General features: G+C 37.7%; 1 protein-coding gene and 1 long non-coding RNA gene across 7 annotated transcripts; one reads left to right on the top strand and one right to left on the bottom strand.

The window, feature by feature from the left end:
• Window positions 1–8,607: 8,607 nt before the first annotated feature.
• LOC137749184 (uncharacterized) lies at window positions 8,608–9,594 on the top strand. The gene has a single exon (XM_068489300.2). The coding sequence runs from the start codon at window positions 8,677–8,679 to the stop codon at window positions 9,313–9,315; it is 639 nt and encodes a 212-aa protein (XP_068345401.2). The 5' UTR covers window positions 8,608–8,676; the 3' UTR covers window positions 9,316–9,594.
• Window positions 9,595–9,680: 86 nt separating this feature from the next.
• LOC137741665 (uncharacterized) lies at window positions 9,681–14,351 on the bottom strand. 6 transcript variants are annotated; one of them, XR_015958845.1, is made up of 13 exons: window positions 13,639–14,341; window positions 13,354–13,436; window positions 13,172–13,232; window positions 12,964–13,030; window positions 12,725–12,754; window positions 12,572–12,625; window positions 12,374–12,460; window positions 12,207–12,269; window positions 11,174–11,268; window positions 10,586–10,651; window positions 10,103–10,211; window positions 9,936–10,001; window positions 9,681–9,842 (listed from the first exon to the last, which is right to left on the bottom strand). It is a non-coding gene; the product is annotated as an uncharacterized LOC137741665 (long non-coding RNA). The 6 variants fall into 6 exon arrangements; XR_015958850.1 differs by lacking the exon at window positions 9,681–9,842 and having other exon boundaries at window positions 9,850–10,001; window positions 11,179–11,268; window positions 13,639–14,351; XR_015958847.1 differs by lacking the exon at window positions 9,681–9,842 and having other exon boundaries at window positions 9,850–10,001; window positions 12,374–12,479; window positions 13,639–14,349.
• Window positions 14,352–15,171: the final 820 nt, after the last annotated feature.

Below are 15,171 nucleotides of genomic sequence, written 5' to 3'. Positions count from 1 at the left end.
CTTTCATCACTGTTTCCTCTATTTCCCTCACCTTTCTCTCTCTTACACCTGAGAACTTTTCAAAATGGATGAACATAACTACCTTCACTAACTCCAAAAAATAAAACCCTTCCTCGTTGGCATAGATCTCTAGAAATTCGTTAGCGGCTCTCACCTTCATCCTCCATGCACCACCACTCCTCCACTAGCCACAAAATTTGATTCTACCTCGAAATCTGATTCCCCTTCTCCCTGCACCAAATCCTTCCTGCATAGCCTTGTATTGTCAAGACCAACTCGTGGTGAGCTATCTCACCACCACCTTCACCAATATATGTCCTTGGTCTCACTTTTGTACTTAATGCCTCCAAACAAATATGGGATTTCCTCCACAACCATTATTCTCAGGTAAAATCAATTGATAATTACCTGCAACACACTAAAACCCTGGCCGATTCTCTGGCCGCCATTGACTCCCCATCCAAAGCAAAGAACTCGTCACCACTGTGCTTCGTGGCCTAGGACTGGGTATGCCATGTTTACCACAACAATACTTCAGTTCCCACATCTTCTCGAATTATCAAAACTTTGATCTTGAATCCTTTTTTTTTTAGAGCCAACAGTCGTAGAAAACTTCCAACATTGGTAAGCCCAATCGGTTCTGGTTGGCTGAAAATGGTAATTTTAATAGAAAAAATAATGTAGGATTTAAAAGAGGAAAGGGAAAGAAGAGTTGAGGAAAAAGAGGCAATTTTATTTCTTCATTCATTGTCATTTTCTGCTCTCATTATTACATATTTATACTCTTCATAAAAGGGAAAAACCCTAGCTACTTGGACCTCAAGAAAGAAGGCTGGTATAGGCCGGTTGCAAAAGGAGATGTAGTGGGCTCAAGTAAATGGGCTTAACAACTCCCCCCTCTTGAGAATAGGCCTGACCTCAAGACATGAAGTTGGGGTGACAAGCCAAGATGTCGTCAACTTCCTCCCAGGTGGCGTCTTTGGTAGGTAGGCCAGCCCATTGAATTAGCCATTTTGTAATAGCCTTATTATTATTATTATTTTCTTGAACATGCCCTTGTCTAACACTTTTTCTGGTTGCCAGTGTAGAAACTCAGTGGAGTCTATATAAGGCAAATCTGACAGTGGAGGAAAAGCATTATCAATCTTTTGTTTGAGGAAAGACATATGAAAGACGGGGTGGATTTTGGAGTCTGCAGGTAGACGAAGTTGATATGTTATGGAATCAATGCGCTTAGTTATCTAAAAAGGTTCATAGAACTTAGGTGCCAGCTTGTTTGTTGTTCGAGTAACCACTGATTGTTGGCGATATGGTTGAAGCTTCAGGTAAACCCAGTCGCCCACGTTAAATTCCTGCTCAGTTCTCTTGTTATCATAGACTTGTTTCATTATGTTCTGTGCAAGCTGCAAACTTGTTCTCATGAGACTGATTAATTTGTCCTTATCTTGTAGTGCAACATCAATCGAGTGTACCATCATGGAACCGAGCATATACACGTGAATGGTTGGTTGTTCAATACAGTAAACAGTGTGATATGGAGACAATTTGATGGCAGATTAGAAGCTTGTATTATACCACCATTTAGTTTATGGAAAGACATAAGACCATTTGGTAGGTTTGTCTGTTGAGAAACATCGAAGATAATGTTCCAATATGCGGTTGAGGACTTCCATTTGAGGGTGGTAAGCTAAACTTAGGCAAAGCTTGTTGCCTTGGTGTTTAAAGAACTCTTGCCAAAAGTTACTGATGAAAATTGGGTCACAATTCGAAACGATCGACTTGGGCATGCCATGGAGTCGGAAAACCTCCTTGATAAAAGTGTCAGCTACAGAGGCAGCTATGTATAGATGCTTCAATGGTATAAAATGGCCATACTTCAATAGGAAATCGACGACAGCTAGAATCACAGTGTACCCATTGGAAAGAATGAGCCCTTCGACAAAATTAAGACCGATGTCCTGCCATATGCTAGCAGGGATAGGCAAGGGCTACAGCAACCCAGGAGGGAGTATATTCTCAATATTTTGGTAATGACATTCTATGCATTCAGCCACAAATTTTTTTGTTTCCTTCCTTATTCCCGGCCATAAAAAGTATCTTAAGAGTCTTTTGTCCGTGCGAAGGAAGCCCTAATGATCACCTTGGAAAGATGCATGGAATTCATCCAAAAGCTTAGGTCGCCATTATGATGTGAGTGGGACAAAGAACTATTGCTTGTAGTGTAGCACGTCATTTATAATTGAGAACATTTTGATTAAAGGGTTGGGGGCTGGAACTAAAAGGTTCCAAACCCTTTGCACTTCCAGATCCTGCGCATATGACTATTGCAACTGAGGATTGCAATCAAATATAGGGGTGGAGAGGCCCATTAAGAACATGAGTTCTTGTTGGCAGGAGAGAGTATCTGGAGCATTGTTTTGAGAACCGGGCTGATACTCGACCAAGTATTTGTACCCCAACAATTTCACCAGCCATTTTTGTTTTTGTGGAGTTGTAATTTGTTGTTCCATAAAGTGTTTGATTAGTTAATGGTCAGTGATGATGCGGAAGTGCTGGCCTAATAGTTAAGGACGCTAATGTTGCACTACGAAGACGATTACTAGCATTTCCTTGTCGTAAGTGGACAGGCCAACAGTATGCCTTGAAAGTGCTTTGCTAAGATATGCAATTGGATGACCATCTTGGCTTAAAATAGCCCCAATACCACTGCATGATGCATTAGTTTCAACGACAAATTGCTTTGAAAAATCTGGTAGTGCTAGCACCGGCGTTGTTGATAAAGCACACTTTAATGCTTTGAAGGCCTTAAGGGAATCAGGAAACCATGAGAAACTGCCCTGTTTTAACATGTTTGCTAAGGGCTTGGCAATTAGTCCGTAATGCTTGACGAATTTTCGGTAATAACTTGTTAATCCAAGGAAATCTCTAAGGCCCTTGAGCGATGTTGGTTGTGGCCAGTCTATAATGACCTTTATCTTTGATGGATTGACAACAACTCCACTGCCAGAGTTTGTATGGCCCAAATAAACAATTTGTTCTTTGCCAAATAAGCACTTACTTAGTTTGACCTTCAAGCTATGATTAGACAAAATCTCGAAAATTGTCTCCAAATGGGAGAGGTGAGATACTATTAAAGGATTATAGACAAGTATGTCATAAAAATAAAAATAAAAAAAAAACTAAGACAAATTTTCGTAAGTAATGACGGAAAATAGAATTCATTAAAGATTGAAATGTTGCAGGTGCATTTGATAAGCCAAAAGGCATTACCGTGAATTCGTAGTGGCCATCATGGGTAGGGAAAGCTATCTTTGCAATGTCTTCGGTGCTCATGCGTATTTGGTGGTAACTGGATCTGAGGTCTAGTTTTGAAAAAATGGTTGCTCAATTTAATTCATCTACAAGTTCATCCACTACTGGTCGGTCCTTGATAGTTATTGTGTTCAAGGCGCGATAATCAATACATAAGCGTCATGCTTCATCCTTCTTCTTGATAAGAATGATCAAGGAAGAAAATGGACTTGAACTTGGGCAGATGACACCCAAATTCAAAAATTCCCACACTTGTTTTTCAATCTTAGCCTTTTGACAATGGGGATACTAATATGGGCGAACATTGATAAAGTTCGTATTTGCCAGTAGGGGTATTTTATGGTCTATTCGTCTTTTGGGTAGAAGGATTGATAGAGTGGCGAAGATGTGCTTGTATTGATGGATGAGGGATATAATGGCAAAATGAGTGTCCATGGGTGGGTTTATCTGGTGAAGTTATGGAGGCTAAGAGAGAGTATGGATTGCTCATTAAATGGTCCACCCTGTGGCTTGTTGGAACAAGGATGATGAAGGTGTCAAGCTTTGAAGGGTGTAAGTTTTTCCTCCAACCGAGAATACCATTGTTTTCTATTTGAAATGCCAACCAATAACTCCCAAGGATTCCAACCATTCTGCACCCAAAATAAGATCACAACCCGGCACATTCAGTAAGAAGAATGACCCGTACAACGTATAATCTTGTATTTTTAGAGTCACACCCATGACACGTTTGGAGGAATAACGGTCATGTGATGCGGTAGTTAATTTCACGGGCTCGATCAGTTCTACAGGCAAACCCAGTTGTTCAACAATGTGGGGATTCAGGAAGTTGCATGCGACTCCGGAATCGATCAGGAAGGTGATGGACTTAGAGGAATTGAGCATTTCAAGCGCATTGGTCTACCTATACTGATACCAAGGATTGAAAAAAGCTCAAGCATGTGACAAGAGGGTTCTTCGTCGACAGTGGTTTCATCTCAACAATCATGGAATTTCAGGGAATCATCCTCAGACAGAGTAATGTCAAGCAGTATAAGCAGTGACGTTTTGCATTTGTGGGTAGGGGTATAAGGCTTGGTACAGCCAAAACATTCATTTTTTTCTTTTTTTATCATACACCTCTGCTGGTGTTAGGTGCTTAAAGGGGTCTTTAGGCAATGGGGTTTTCCTTGTTGTGGTTTTGTGATGAGTTATGTATGGAGGAATGGGAAGTGATGCTAGTGGATGGGTAAGGGCGAGGAAAATTGGGGTGGATATAACATTTGGCGTGAAGCTTAGTTTCAAAAATTTTGGCCAATTTCTGAGCTTTGTGTAAAGATTCCGGTTCAAGAGCAAGAATGTCATAGTGAATATCCTTTTTTAGACCACCTAAGAACACATGTTTCAATTAGTTTTTAGTCCAATCAGTTACCCGGCAAGAAAGTCGTGTGAAATCTGCCATGTAATCATCCACATTGGTCCTTTGCTGAATGTGGGTAAACCGGGATTCAATATTTGCAAGATCACTGTCCCTGAATCGTTGGAGCATCATTTCAACAAAAAGATTCCACTTGTCTCGATCATACCGCTGCTCAAATCCTCTCATCCAGATTGAGGCATCAGCTCCAAAATTGCAAGCAGTCACGAGTACCCATTGATGAGGGGGTACCTTATAGTAGTCAAGGTAACGTTCTGCCATGGCTAACCAGCCTATGGATCATTGCCATTAAATCGTGGCAGTTTCATTTTAATAGCTTTAAAATAGGGATGAGGGTTCTAGGGAGATGGTTTAGTTAATATGGAAGGGGGGTGGTGAAGAGTCGAGTGCTGTAGAGGGAATTAAGTGGAAAGGTTGTGAGTGTGCTAAGAAAGAAGAGGGGGTGTATGGTGTGAAAAGTAAGGAAGAGCCATATTGATAAAAGGTAGGGTTGGGGCGGCTGGTTGTAGTCGTGGGAACAGAGGTAGGTCGAGGGGTGGTGGTGTAAGTGGGAAGTAGGGCTAGGCTTGGGGAAAGTGGGTTGAAAAGGCCCATACTTGATAACTAAGCACTGAATGGCACAAAAATGGAGTGAAATGAAGGGGATGGGTTAGAGTTACAAGGACAGGGACCAAATGATGAAGTGGTCTGGTGTTGAGGTTGAAAGGGTGATGAAGAGGGGTTGGGTGTGTGTTGGGTGGCGGTGTGGGTGGAGGTATGGGAGGGTAGAGGGCCCGATTTGAGGAGTCAGAGTTCATCAAGCATTAGAGATTGAAAAGCTACAAAATATGAGGTCATATTGTTTTGAAAAGCTGTGTTGGAGGTGGTCAAGGTTTCGAGAGATTTCTGGAGGTGGGTGTGTTGTGTTTCCAGGGCAGAGATTAAGTCACCCAAGTTGTCGACTTGTGTTTGTAGGTGTTTTTGACGAACATCAGCCACAGCAGCGGCGGCGTCTGGATCAAAGATGGCGGAGTACGTGTTTTTGCCCATCGAATTAACAAGCTCTGATACCAATTGGTATGCCCAATCAGTTCAGGTTGGCTGAAAATGGTAATTTTAACTGAAAAAAAAAACAGTGCATGAATTTAAAAGAGGAAAAGGAAATAAGAGTTGAGGAAAAAGAGGCAGCTTTAATTCATCATTCATGGTCCTTTTCTGTTCTCATTATTACATATTTATACTCCTTATAAAAGGGAAAAACCCTAGCTACTTGGACCTAAGGAAATAAGGCCGGTACAGGCCAGTTGCAAGAGGAGAAGTAGTGGGCGCAAGTAAATGGGCTTAACAAACATCATGTCCTCTTGGTGGCTCAATTCTTTTAGGAGTGCAATCTGAAGGACACTGGGATCATTTCACCGGCATCCGTGGTTACAATCACTGCACTCACCAATTGGTCGAGGTGGTGGTTCTAAAAGGGGTCGTGGTCACTATTAGTAACCACAACAACAGCATGCCAATCCCTAGGGTTTTGATTGGGCAGACCCCAACCTCTTCACCAGCCCACGTTGCAGGCACCACAGTAACCCAATTATCCCTATTTCTCTCCAAATTTCCCTCAACTAAATTATGCTGCCCTTGGAATTTTAGGCCTAGCAAGTATCCCACTTGCAACACCAATCAACACATCCAGGCTACCTATCACCAACGTTACTCTGGCCAGAGACATTCCCACATTTTTTCGACTTTATGCAACCAATACACAATAATTGGTATCAATTTAGTGCAAATTGTTTTGAAAAATGGGTCTGAAGCTAGGCGGTTATTTTATTTTTTTTAATTAATTGTGTGTGTGAGAGTGTGTGTGTGTGTGTTTTTTTTTTTTTTTCTTTTCTTTTTTAGTGTCATAGTGGTATACTTATGGAAATGGTGTACCTAATTTAAAAAGGATGGATTGACTACAAGTTCATCCAATTGTGAAATGAATTGGAGCAGTTTTAAGGGGATATATACAAAGAAAAGAAATAAACTAGATACAACAAGGTTAAATAATTTAGTCTATGTCAAACCAATGCAAGGATCATGAACAAGAAAATTTTAGTCTATCATCCAAGAATACTTTTCATTATGATTATATGCTTACTGTTTTTTAAATATTAAACTTGTTTGATGGATGTACTTTGTGTATTCTTCTATTTCTATTTTTGCATTTTATCATTCTTTTATTATCCATAAAAGTATAATTTTTTTCGTTAAGTGTAAACAGACACTTATTTACAAGATATATAATAAATTTACATAAATCCGCTTAGGCGCTAGGTCCCTGCCCGCCAGCCAAGCACTAGACCCTTGATCGCCACCCGACTAGACAGTGGCGAATCCACAGAGGGACCTGGGAGGTCCCAGGACCCCTCGAAGACGCCTGAATGGTTGCTTGAAAATTTCCAAGGACCTCTCGTACTCGGACAAACTCTGTGCAGTTACAACTGCGTCATCATGATGGGGAAGAAGACCGCCCAGAAGGAGAGAAAATTTGCCCATTTCAACCTTGGCCCAAAACGCATGTTTGGCCAAATGACTAAAACTTTTTTTTTTTTATTAGTTTAAACAACGGCAAAACGTTGCCGTTTGCTTTGATTTTGTTTTAATTCCCCAAGGCCTCTATTACTCTTCCTGAATCCCCATACCTTACCATCCCTTCCCCCATCCAAAACCTGAAACCCCCAATTTTCGCATGTCCAATCCTCAATTTCCCAATTCTCATAATCCTAAAATCCCACCCAATCTCATATTTTAATTTTACTCCAATATCATATCTCAATTTGTTTTAAATCTCCACACCACCACCATTTGGTTCAAAATTCAAATAAGATTTTTTGGTATTCTAATCTAATCTCAACTAAATTATATTATATATTGATGGAGATTTTATAATCTATTATTGATATATTTTATTTTTGTATACTCATTTAATTATTGGAATTTTGTTTATTGATTAATTGGTATATGTTTTTGTATTTTTTTTTATTAATATGTAGTGTATAGATAAGAAATATGGAAAAAAAATTCAAGCCAAAACCAATATCACGATCTATTTGTTTGGATAGTTCAAGTTCAAGACAAAATGAGTATGATATTCATTTGAATAATATTGAGAGAGACCCTGGAAAAAGAATTCGAATGAAGGATTATTCTCCTAATATTCAAGATGAGGTTCAAAGATCATATTTGCAAATGGAACATTTTTAGACTATGAAACTTCGTCATAGATGCTTGAATTAGATTTTATAGCTTGTAATGTTGTTTTACGTATGATTCATCAATAAAATGTATTATAATTTAACTTTTAAATGTTATTTTAATCTATAAAAATTTTTACCTTTATTATTGGGACTCTCCGAGTTTAAAATTCTAAATCCTCCATTGCGACTAACGCCTAACTTTTTTTAAAACCTTGATTGTTATGTTGATAGTGATACTACCCACCACTTGACGAGTAACTCTTCTAGGAAAAACAATTAAGGGGAGTACTTTTCAATCACTATTTTATGCTAGTAGATTTTGAGTTCATTTCTTATTAGGGTTAACTATGGGAATTAAATGTATAGATTAAATTTTGTAAACTAAACGATATAAAAGTTAATTATTAGATTACTACTTAATTGTTGATTAACGTGTTTATTTCTTATTAGTAAAACATTATTTAATTTGTAAATTTAATCAAAACCGAACCCAAAACCGTAACTTAATTCTAAATTGGCAGTTAAAAAGGCCAACTCGAGGCGAACAGCCCGTAAAAAATCTACAATACCAAATCACCCTCCGAAACATCACAAAATTACAAATCACCCACTCTCTATATAATTTGCCACCCAACGGCGCTTTCTCGAAACACAGAAAATTCGAACACTCAATACTCTCTCTCTAGAAAGCATAACCGTCTTATCTGTTTCTCTAACTACCATGCGACAATGGCCGTGGCTTCGTCATCGAGAACAAGATCCGACATGTACAAGCATCGCAAATCGCAGTCGTTCTTTTCCTCTTCTTCGTCGGGCTTCGCGTCGTCCACCTCCTCGAGCTTCTCCTCCGGGTCGTCAACGTTCTTCGCGCGCTCCACCTCCCCGACGCGCATCTCCATGTACGCCCACTCTCCTTCCCCGCCGCCCTCGTCGTCGTCGTCCGTACGATTCGCGAACCGCCCAGGCTCTCCCGGCCGTTCGATTTCCGTGAAGAATCAGTTACCCAACCGCAAGAACAATGACAGCAACAGCGACGCCGGCAAGAGAACGTGCCTGTGTTCCCCTACGACGCACCCTGGCTCGTTCCGGTGCGCCCTCCACAAGAACTCGCCACGTGGCGGCCCCGCTCACCAATCGCATTGTGGCGGCCAAAGTTCGTCGTATCACTCGAGTATCAGCCTGAACTACAGAAGGTCGGCGATGAAAAATTCGCTGGTGAGAATCGGAGGAGTGGAAGGCGATTTAGTGAAGAGTGCTTTGTCGGCTCTGATCAGGCCGTCGTCGCACAGCCAGCGCCGCCGGGTGGATTTTCAGCCCAAGCCGAGCCGGCTCTCCGTAATGTCCAAAGCTTCCGACGACGACGTTTAAGTCCTGAATGGTTCTCGGAATATTGCTTGCATATTGATGCTGGGAGGTTAGGGTTTAATGGAGCAGTTTGGAGATAGGAGCGAGTTTTACCGGTGAGTTGACTTAGGAATCGTACATCGTGTGTTTTTTTTTTTTTTTTTTTTTTTGTAAAGGATGATCGCATGGTGATAGTACTGTAGAATCTTGGATGAAGAAATATTTTAATTTTTCTTCGGATTAGGGGTTTATCAGATTCTTCTTTTTTTTGGATTTCATTTGTGAAAAGGTTTTTGCTGATTAGCTTTGACTAGAAAGTTCTACCCGCGCGTTGCTGCGGGATTAATAAAAATTGTAATAAAGCTTATGTTTCAAAGATGTAAAGTCTATGCCATAAAAGATTTATACTATTTACATATGAAAATCTATCCAACAGACACCAAAAATTGTAGTAAGTTTTATTACTTAATCTAGAATGACAATACGACAAATGTTGTTTACTGCAACGCGCACAGTTTTTCTCCAATACTGTTGATTGATAAGAAAGCACCCTAGGTAAGGAAAGAAAATATTGTAACACATGAAATAAATTTATATGACAATGGAATTATACTGTAAAGAAAATAAGAATATAGTATGGTTACCTTTTTTAGCAATTTTATAGCACCTCATCAACTTTTGTGCGTTTGCCTCTTATTAGTTTTGTCTCACTATAACAAAGATTGAAAATGACAAATGTATATTAGATAAAAGCTGGATGAAAAGTAGGAGAACACACTGTTTGGTAGGGTGTAAATAGAAGGTTATATACCCGTCGATCAATTGGGGTGGCAAAAGTTGTATAGCTGAAGTTGCAATGTAAGCATTCTATATCATTGCGAATGTGCATCATTCATTTCTTAGTTGCTTTTAGTTCAAACCTAAACCAAAGAAAACAAACAAAATATTAATTACAGAATCATGTCTTTGCAATTTAACTTCTAACATGACTAAATATAATCTGAAGACAATAAAGCTTGAACCTAATTCTATCAGCCAAAAGGGAGGAACACTAAATTTTACACACGAAGTCCCAAGGGGTTTGATAAAGAAATCCCAAAACAGAAACTATAATTTGAAAACTGTGCATAGATGGTCAACTGTGTTCGAATGTGTTAATAATGTACATCCACCAAATTGGAAATATCAGGTTGTGAAAAATGAAGCTACTTCCTTTATAATAACAAAATGTTGGTCAAAATACCACAATGTGAACAAAGATATTATAAAGAACAAATAGAAAAACGATACTTACCAATATCGACATATGGATTTCTTCGAAAGAATGTTACATGCAGTGTTATTATCTCAATGGTTTGGTCTGCGATAAGAACAGTAACTATTTAGAAAGCAGTATCATTGCTACTTGCTAGTCTTCCTACATGATTTAAGAATATAATTAATTAAATAGATATGGGATCACATTGACCATAAATTATTACATGCATCTCAAAAAAAAAATGAGAATAGTCGTCGGAAAAATAGAAAACCCTTGCCGGAAAAAGTAACTGTTACGCAATTAGATCTCTTTTAATAATTGCACATTTAAATCTTTTACTTGATCGGTAAGATGTCATAAATACAATGTTCCACAGTTCATTACATTCTGATTTCTAGCCATCAGAACCTGAAACACATAACTAATAGAAACTTACCACAACATTGTCAAAAGAGAATATAAGACCATAAACTTCATCCAGTTTGACGATATATCGTATTCGTTTAAGAAAATCTTATTGCAACTTGTCTTCCAAAAAATCCTACTCACAGTAAAAACTAACAGTAGCAAGTTATAGCATAATCAGTAAAATAATTTCGACAGAGCATATAAAACAATCACTACCATACATATAACTCCATAAATTACACCACGTCAACCTTGAGAGGTCCAACATGTCCAAAACTCTCAAAACCTTTTCGATATTCAGCTCCAATCGCCTGAAAACAATGAGAAGTGGAGGAAAAAAACATAAATTCATTAAAATTTCCTACCAAATGAGAAGTTAAAAATGGAAAGTATTTTCACTGACGAATATATGCATAGTATTAGTTACTATGTTGAACTGTTGGTAACACGGAAAATACTCTTCCATTCTCTTACCCACCAAAAAAAGAAAGCACTATAAAAATCTCAGAGAAATTCTTTGCAAGATTATTGAAATTACAAAGGTGGTAAACCAGCAAGTCATGTTTTGGATCAATGTTGGACCACATTTGTTTCACTTTAACTGTCATAATTACAACCTCAAGATTAGATTCTAAATTCCACAATTAGATGAGCAATGCTTCCTGATTCCGCATGATTAAACATTTGCAATTCACACAACCTTCAATTTTAAAAGAACACATAAAAGAAACAGAATTTAAAGTATCGCTCTTTTTTTACCTTCTCAAAATCGTGTCTCAGGGAAGCTGTTGTCAGAGGCTTAGCTTTCTAGTATTTACAATCCACGAAATAAAAAATAAATAAAAAAGAGCCTCTATAACCAAAATATGCATAGTGGTATTTTTCATTAGACAAATTACTTATTGATTAACAATTGGGTAGTTTAATTATAATTACCTCTTAAGTCCTATTTTTAGTTTTCCTTATTTAATGGCTTTTAGAGCTGAAAGTTTGAGAGCGACTGCAAATAAAAGATCAAAAGAAATTTAAATTCATAAAAATTAATAAAACCCCAAAAGAGAAAACTGAGTTTGAAGTTTTTGTTTAACTTACAACACATAACAGATCTGTTTTTGTAACACATTTAGTTTCTTGGGTTCAAATTTTGGAAAAATAATCATTGATACATGAGATAAATGTCAGAAAAATATGTTGAAAAGAAGATGAGTTGTTCATATTATTTAATTTGATATGGTTTGGTAATACTCACTGGTCCACTTTGATGCTAGAGAGTGGTTGGCCATATGGCTTGAACAGCAGAACATATGCGCTTCTGTGTAAATACAATAACAAAACAAAAAATGACCAAAAATTCTATGAAAATTAACATCTCTTATTCCATACAATATATACAGTATATATGAGTAAATTGCTTACGGGTCTGACTTCAATATAACCCCACTCCTCTTCATCCATCTAGAATCCCAGCAGCTGCTACTGTTGTAGTTCCTGCAGCTGCCACTGCTATATTGAAATTGACTACCTTAAATAGTTTATTTCACATTCTTACACACATGACAAACCAAAAAACATTCAAAACATATCAATAATATAAAAAAAAGGCCAATTTAATACCTTTTCTCAAACAGGTGGTAAGCACTGATAACAGAAAAAACAGATGAACAACCACTGTGAAAAACACACCCACAGAGTTAGTGAAATTAGATATAGAACATGCAATCATTCATAAAACATCATGAATAAATAAAGGAAAACTTAACAACTCACCCTCACCGAAATCAATCAAACACTGTAAATCTGCAATTAACAAAACAAACAGTAAAAATTCATAAAATCAAACATGCAAAAAAAAAATAAAAAAAATCAAACATGCAACAATATAAATCTATTAAACAGTTGTTAAGATAACATTAATGAATTTGACCTACGATTTTACTATTTTCGATTTTTGGAATTTTGAGTGAATGAATGGCAAAAGAACATATAACAAAATAACAGAACCGTACCCCATTGGAGGAAGCCTGCCCGGCCAACCCGCCACAGACATCAGCAAAGGTACAGAGCCTGGTTGCACTGAAGAATCAGAAGACCAAATCACTATGAGCAACCCAAATGAGAGGTAGAGGGGAAATTCCAATATTACTAATTTATCGTAATTTATCCTTTCAAAAGGGAAAAATATGATGGCAAAAAAATGAATTTGATGAAGCTCACCATCAGATCTATCTGGAACTTTTCTTCTCGGTGGTTTTCAACCTCTAGGATTGTTGAATTCCTGGAAGAAAAAAAAAACCCATGAACAGAAAATTAGAAGAAAAAAAAAATTAAAAAATCGAAAAAATTGAAATTTTTTTTATTACTGAAGAACAAAAAAAGAATCAATCTTTGATGCTCACGGTTTGGTCAGCATGATTCCTTCACGTTTATCATCCAATCTGAGCCTAGTAGGTTCCTTCTTGGCAGATTGTGTTTTCATCCCCTTCAATAGAATCCCAACACAAAAACAGAACTCAGTATTTTATAACTCTCACCCCCACAAAATCCAGAGGAAACAATTAAATCTAAACCATCAAAAACCTAAACCCAAATTAAAAAAAAAATGACCTAATTCTAAACACAAAAATAACCACAAATGCAGCAAAAACTGATACACGAAAAAACCCAGAAGGGCCAGAACTAACCACAAAACGGCAAGACTTCAGACGTGAAGAAATCGGCGTGCGAAGCGCAGGAGCAAAGGTGAGAAGACGAACACAGCAAACTGAAAACAAAGAGAAAAGCGAGAAAGAGAGAAGCGGCAAAACAAAAGGAAAAAGTGAGGAGAGAATGCAATGAAAACGAAAGGAAAAGCATTAAGGCCTCTGAATAGAATAGTTCCCGATGATCAACACGTGGACGACAGTCTGAAAAATCAGAGCAAAACCAAAAAATAAAACAGCCAGCCTCTGAACAGAACCCCCCACGATCATCAACACGTGGAAGATAGAGGCCCAAAAAGTAGAGTATAACCAAAAATTAAAACAATCAGAGGCCAATCAACAGCATTTGTGGGACAGAGATAGAAAAAATAATAATTAAAAAATTAATGGCGGGACAAACAAATTATTTAAAAAATGGGAGTTAAATTAGGTCACATGGTTTGTGGCACATCAAACACTAAAATATTATAAAAAACCAAGGAAAAAGTACAGAAACAGAGATGAAGAAAATGGAAGAGCCTTCGAGCACCTTCCCACCAAAAACGACGCACATGGGGAGAGCAGGTGCGAAAAACCCCAAAACGCGCGTGGCATGGGCAAAATTGCCAATTCATGTAGCATCTTGAAGAAGCCAAAAAACTGTACGTTAGATTAGGGGCATAACCGGCAGGGGACTGTTAATAAACAGTACTTTTCCACCGGCTTTTAGTATATATAGAATTTGTCATGGACTCATGGGTTTTGGCTTTGTTTTGCGATGGGTGGATATTTGGATTTTAATTCATACATTTATTTTTAATTTTCACACTTTTTTTTTTATTTTAAAACAAAATATAAGTATGATAAAAGAAGAGTGAAGGAAATGAAAATAGGAAAAAACAAATCAATTTTTATAATATTAAAGATGTGGTAATCGTTTAGCCGTTAGATCTTGTTGCTGACACCACGTGCCTATTTAATAAACCATTAGAGTGTAGCCATCACACGTACACAAAAAAAAGGATTTAGGAGATGAAAGGAACTAAGGAAGCTAGCCGAGAAAATTCGTCTAAGGGTTATGCTTTTTCATCACATTACATGTAGGTAAAGAATAGGGCTGGGCATTTTAAGAAAAAAAGAAGTCGAATGAACCGTCCGAATCGCACCGGCAGGGTGGTTTGGTTTGGTTTGAATTTTTTTTTTTTTTTTTTTGGCAATTAAATCGAACCACATCGATTTTAATCAGTTTACAATTGGTTTTCAAAATTCTTAAGGTAGGGTTAACCGCACCGATTCTCATATATTTTATTTTATTTTTTATTCATAATTAATACGTGTATTAATATAAATGGTTAGTTATTTATGAGTTACCATGATCCACTACAAGAAACAAAACTTAATTAGTTTAATAGCCCCTTTGAAGAAGAACAGGGGGACCATTTGGAGAAGGCAGCAGTTGCTGCTTTGGTGTTCTCCTTGGGTTGCTTCATTTGTGCTTTCATTTGAGCAATCACTTATATTGATGCTATGTTCTGT

This window comes from Pyrus communis, chromosome 17, assembly GCF_041283825.1.
Source record: "Pyrus communis isolate YQ-2024b chromosome 17, ASM4128382v1, whole genome shotgun sequence".
NCBI lineage: Eukaryota > Viridiplantae > Streptophyta > Magnoliopsida > Rosales > Rosaceae > Pyrus > Pyrus communis.
This window is presented reverse-complemented; position numbering and strand designations above follow the sequence as displayed.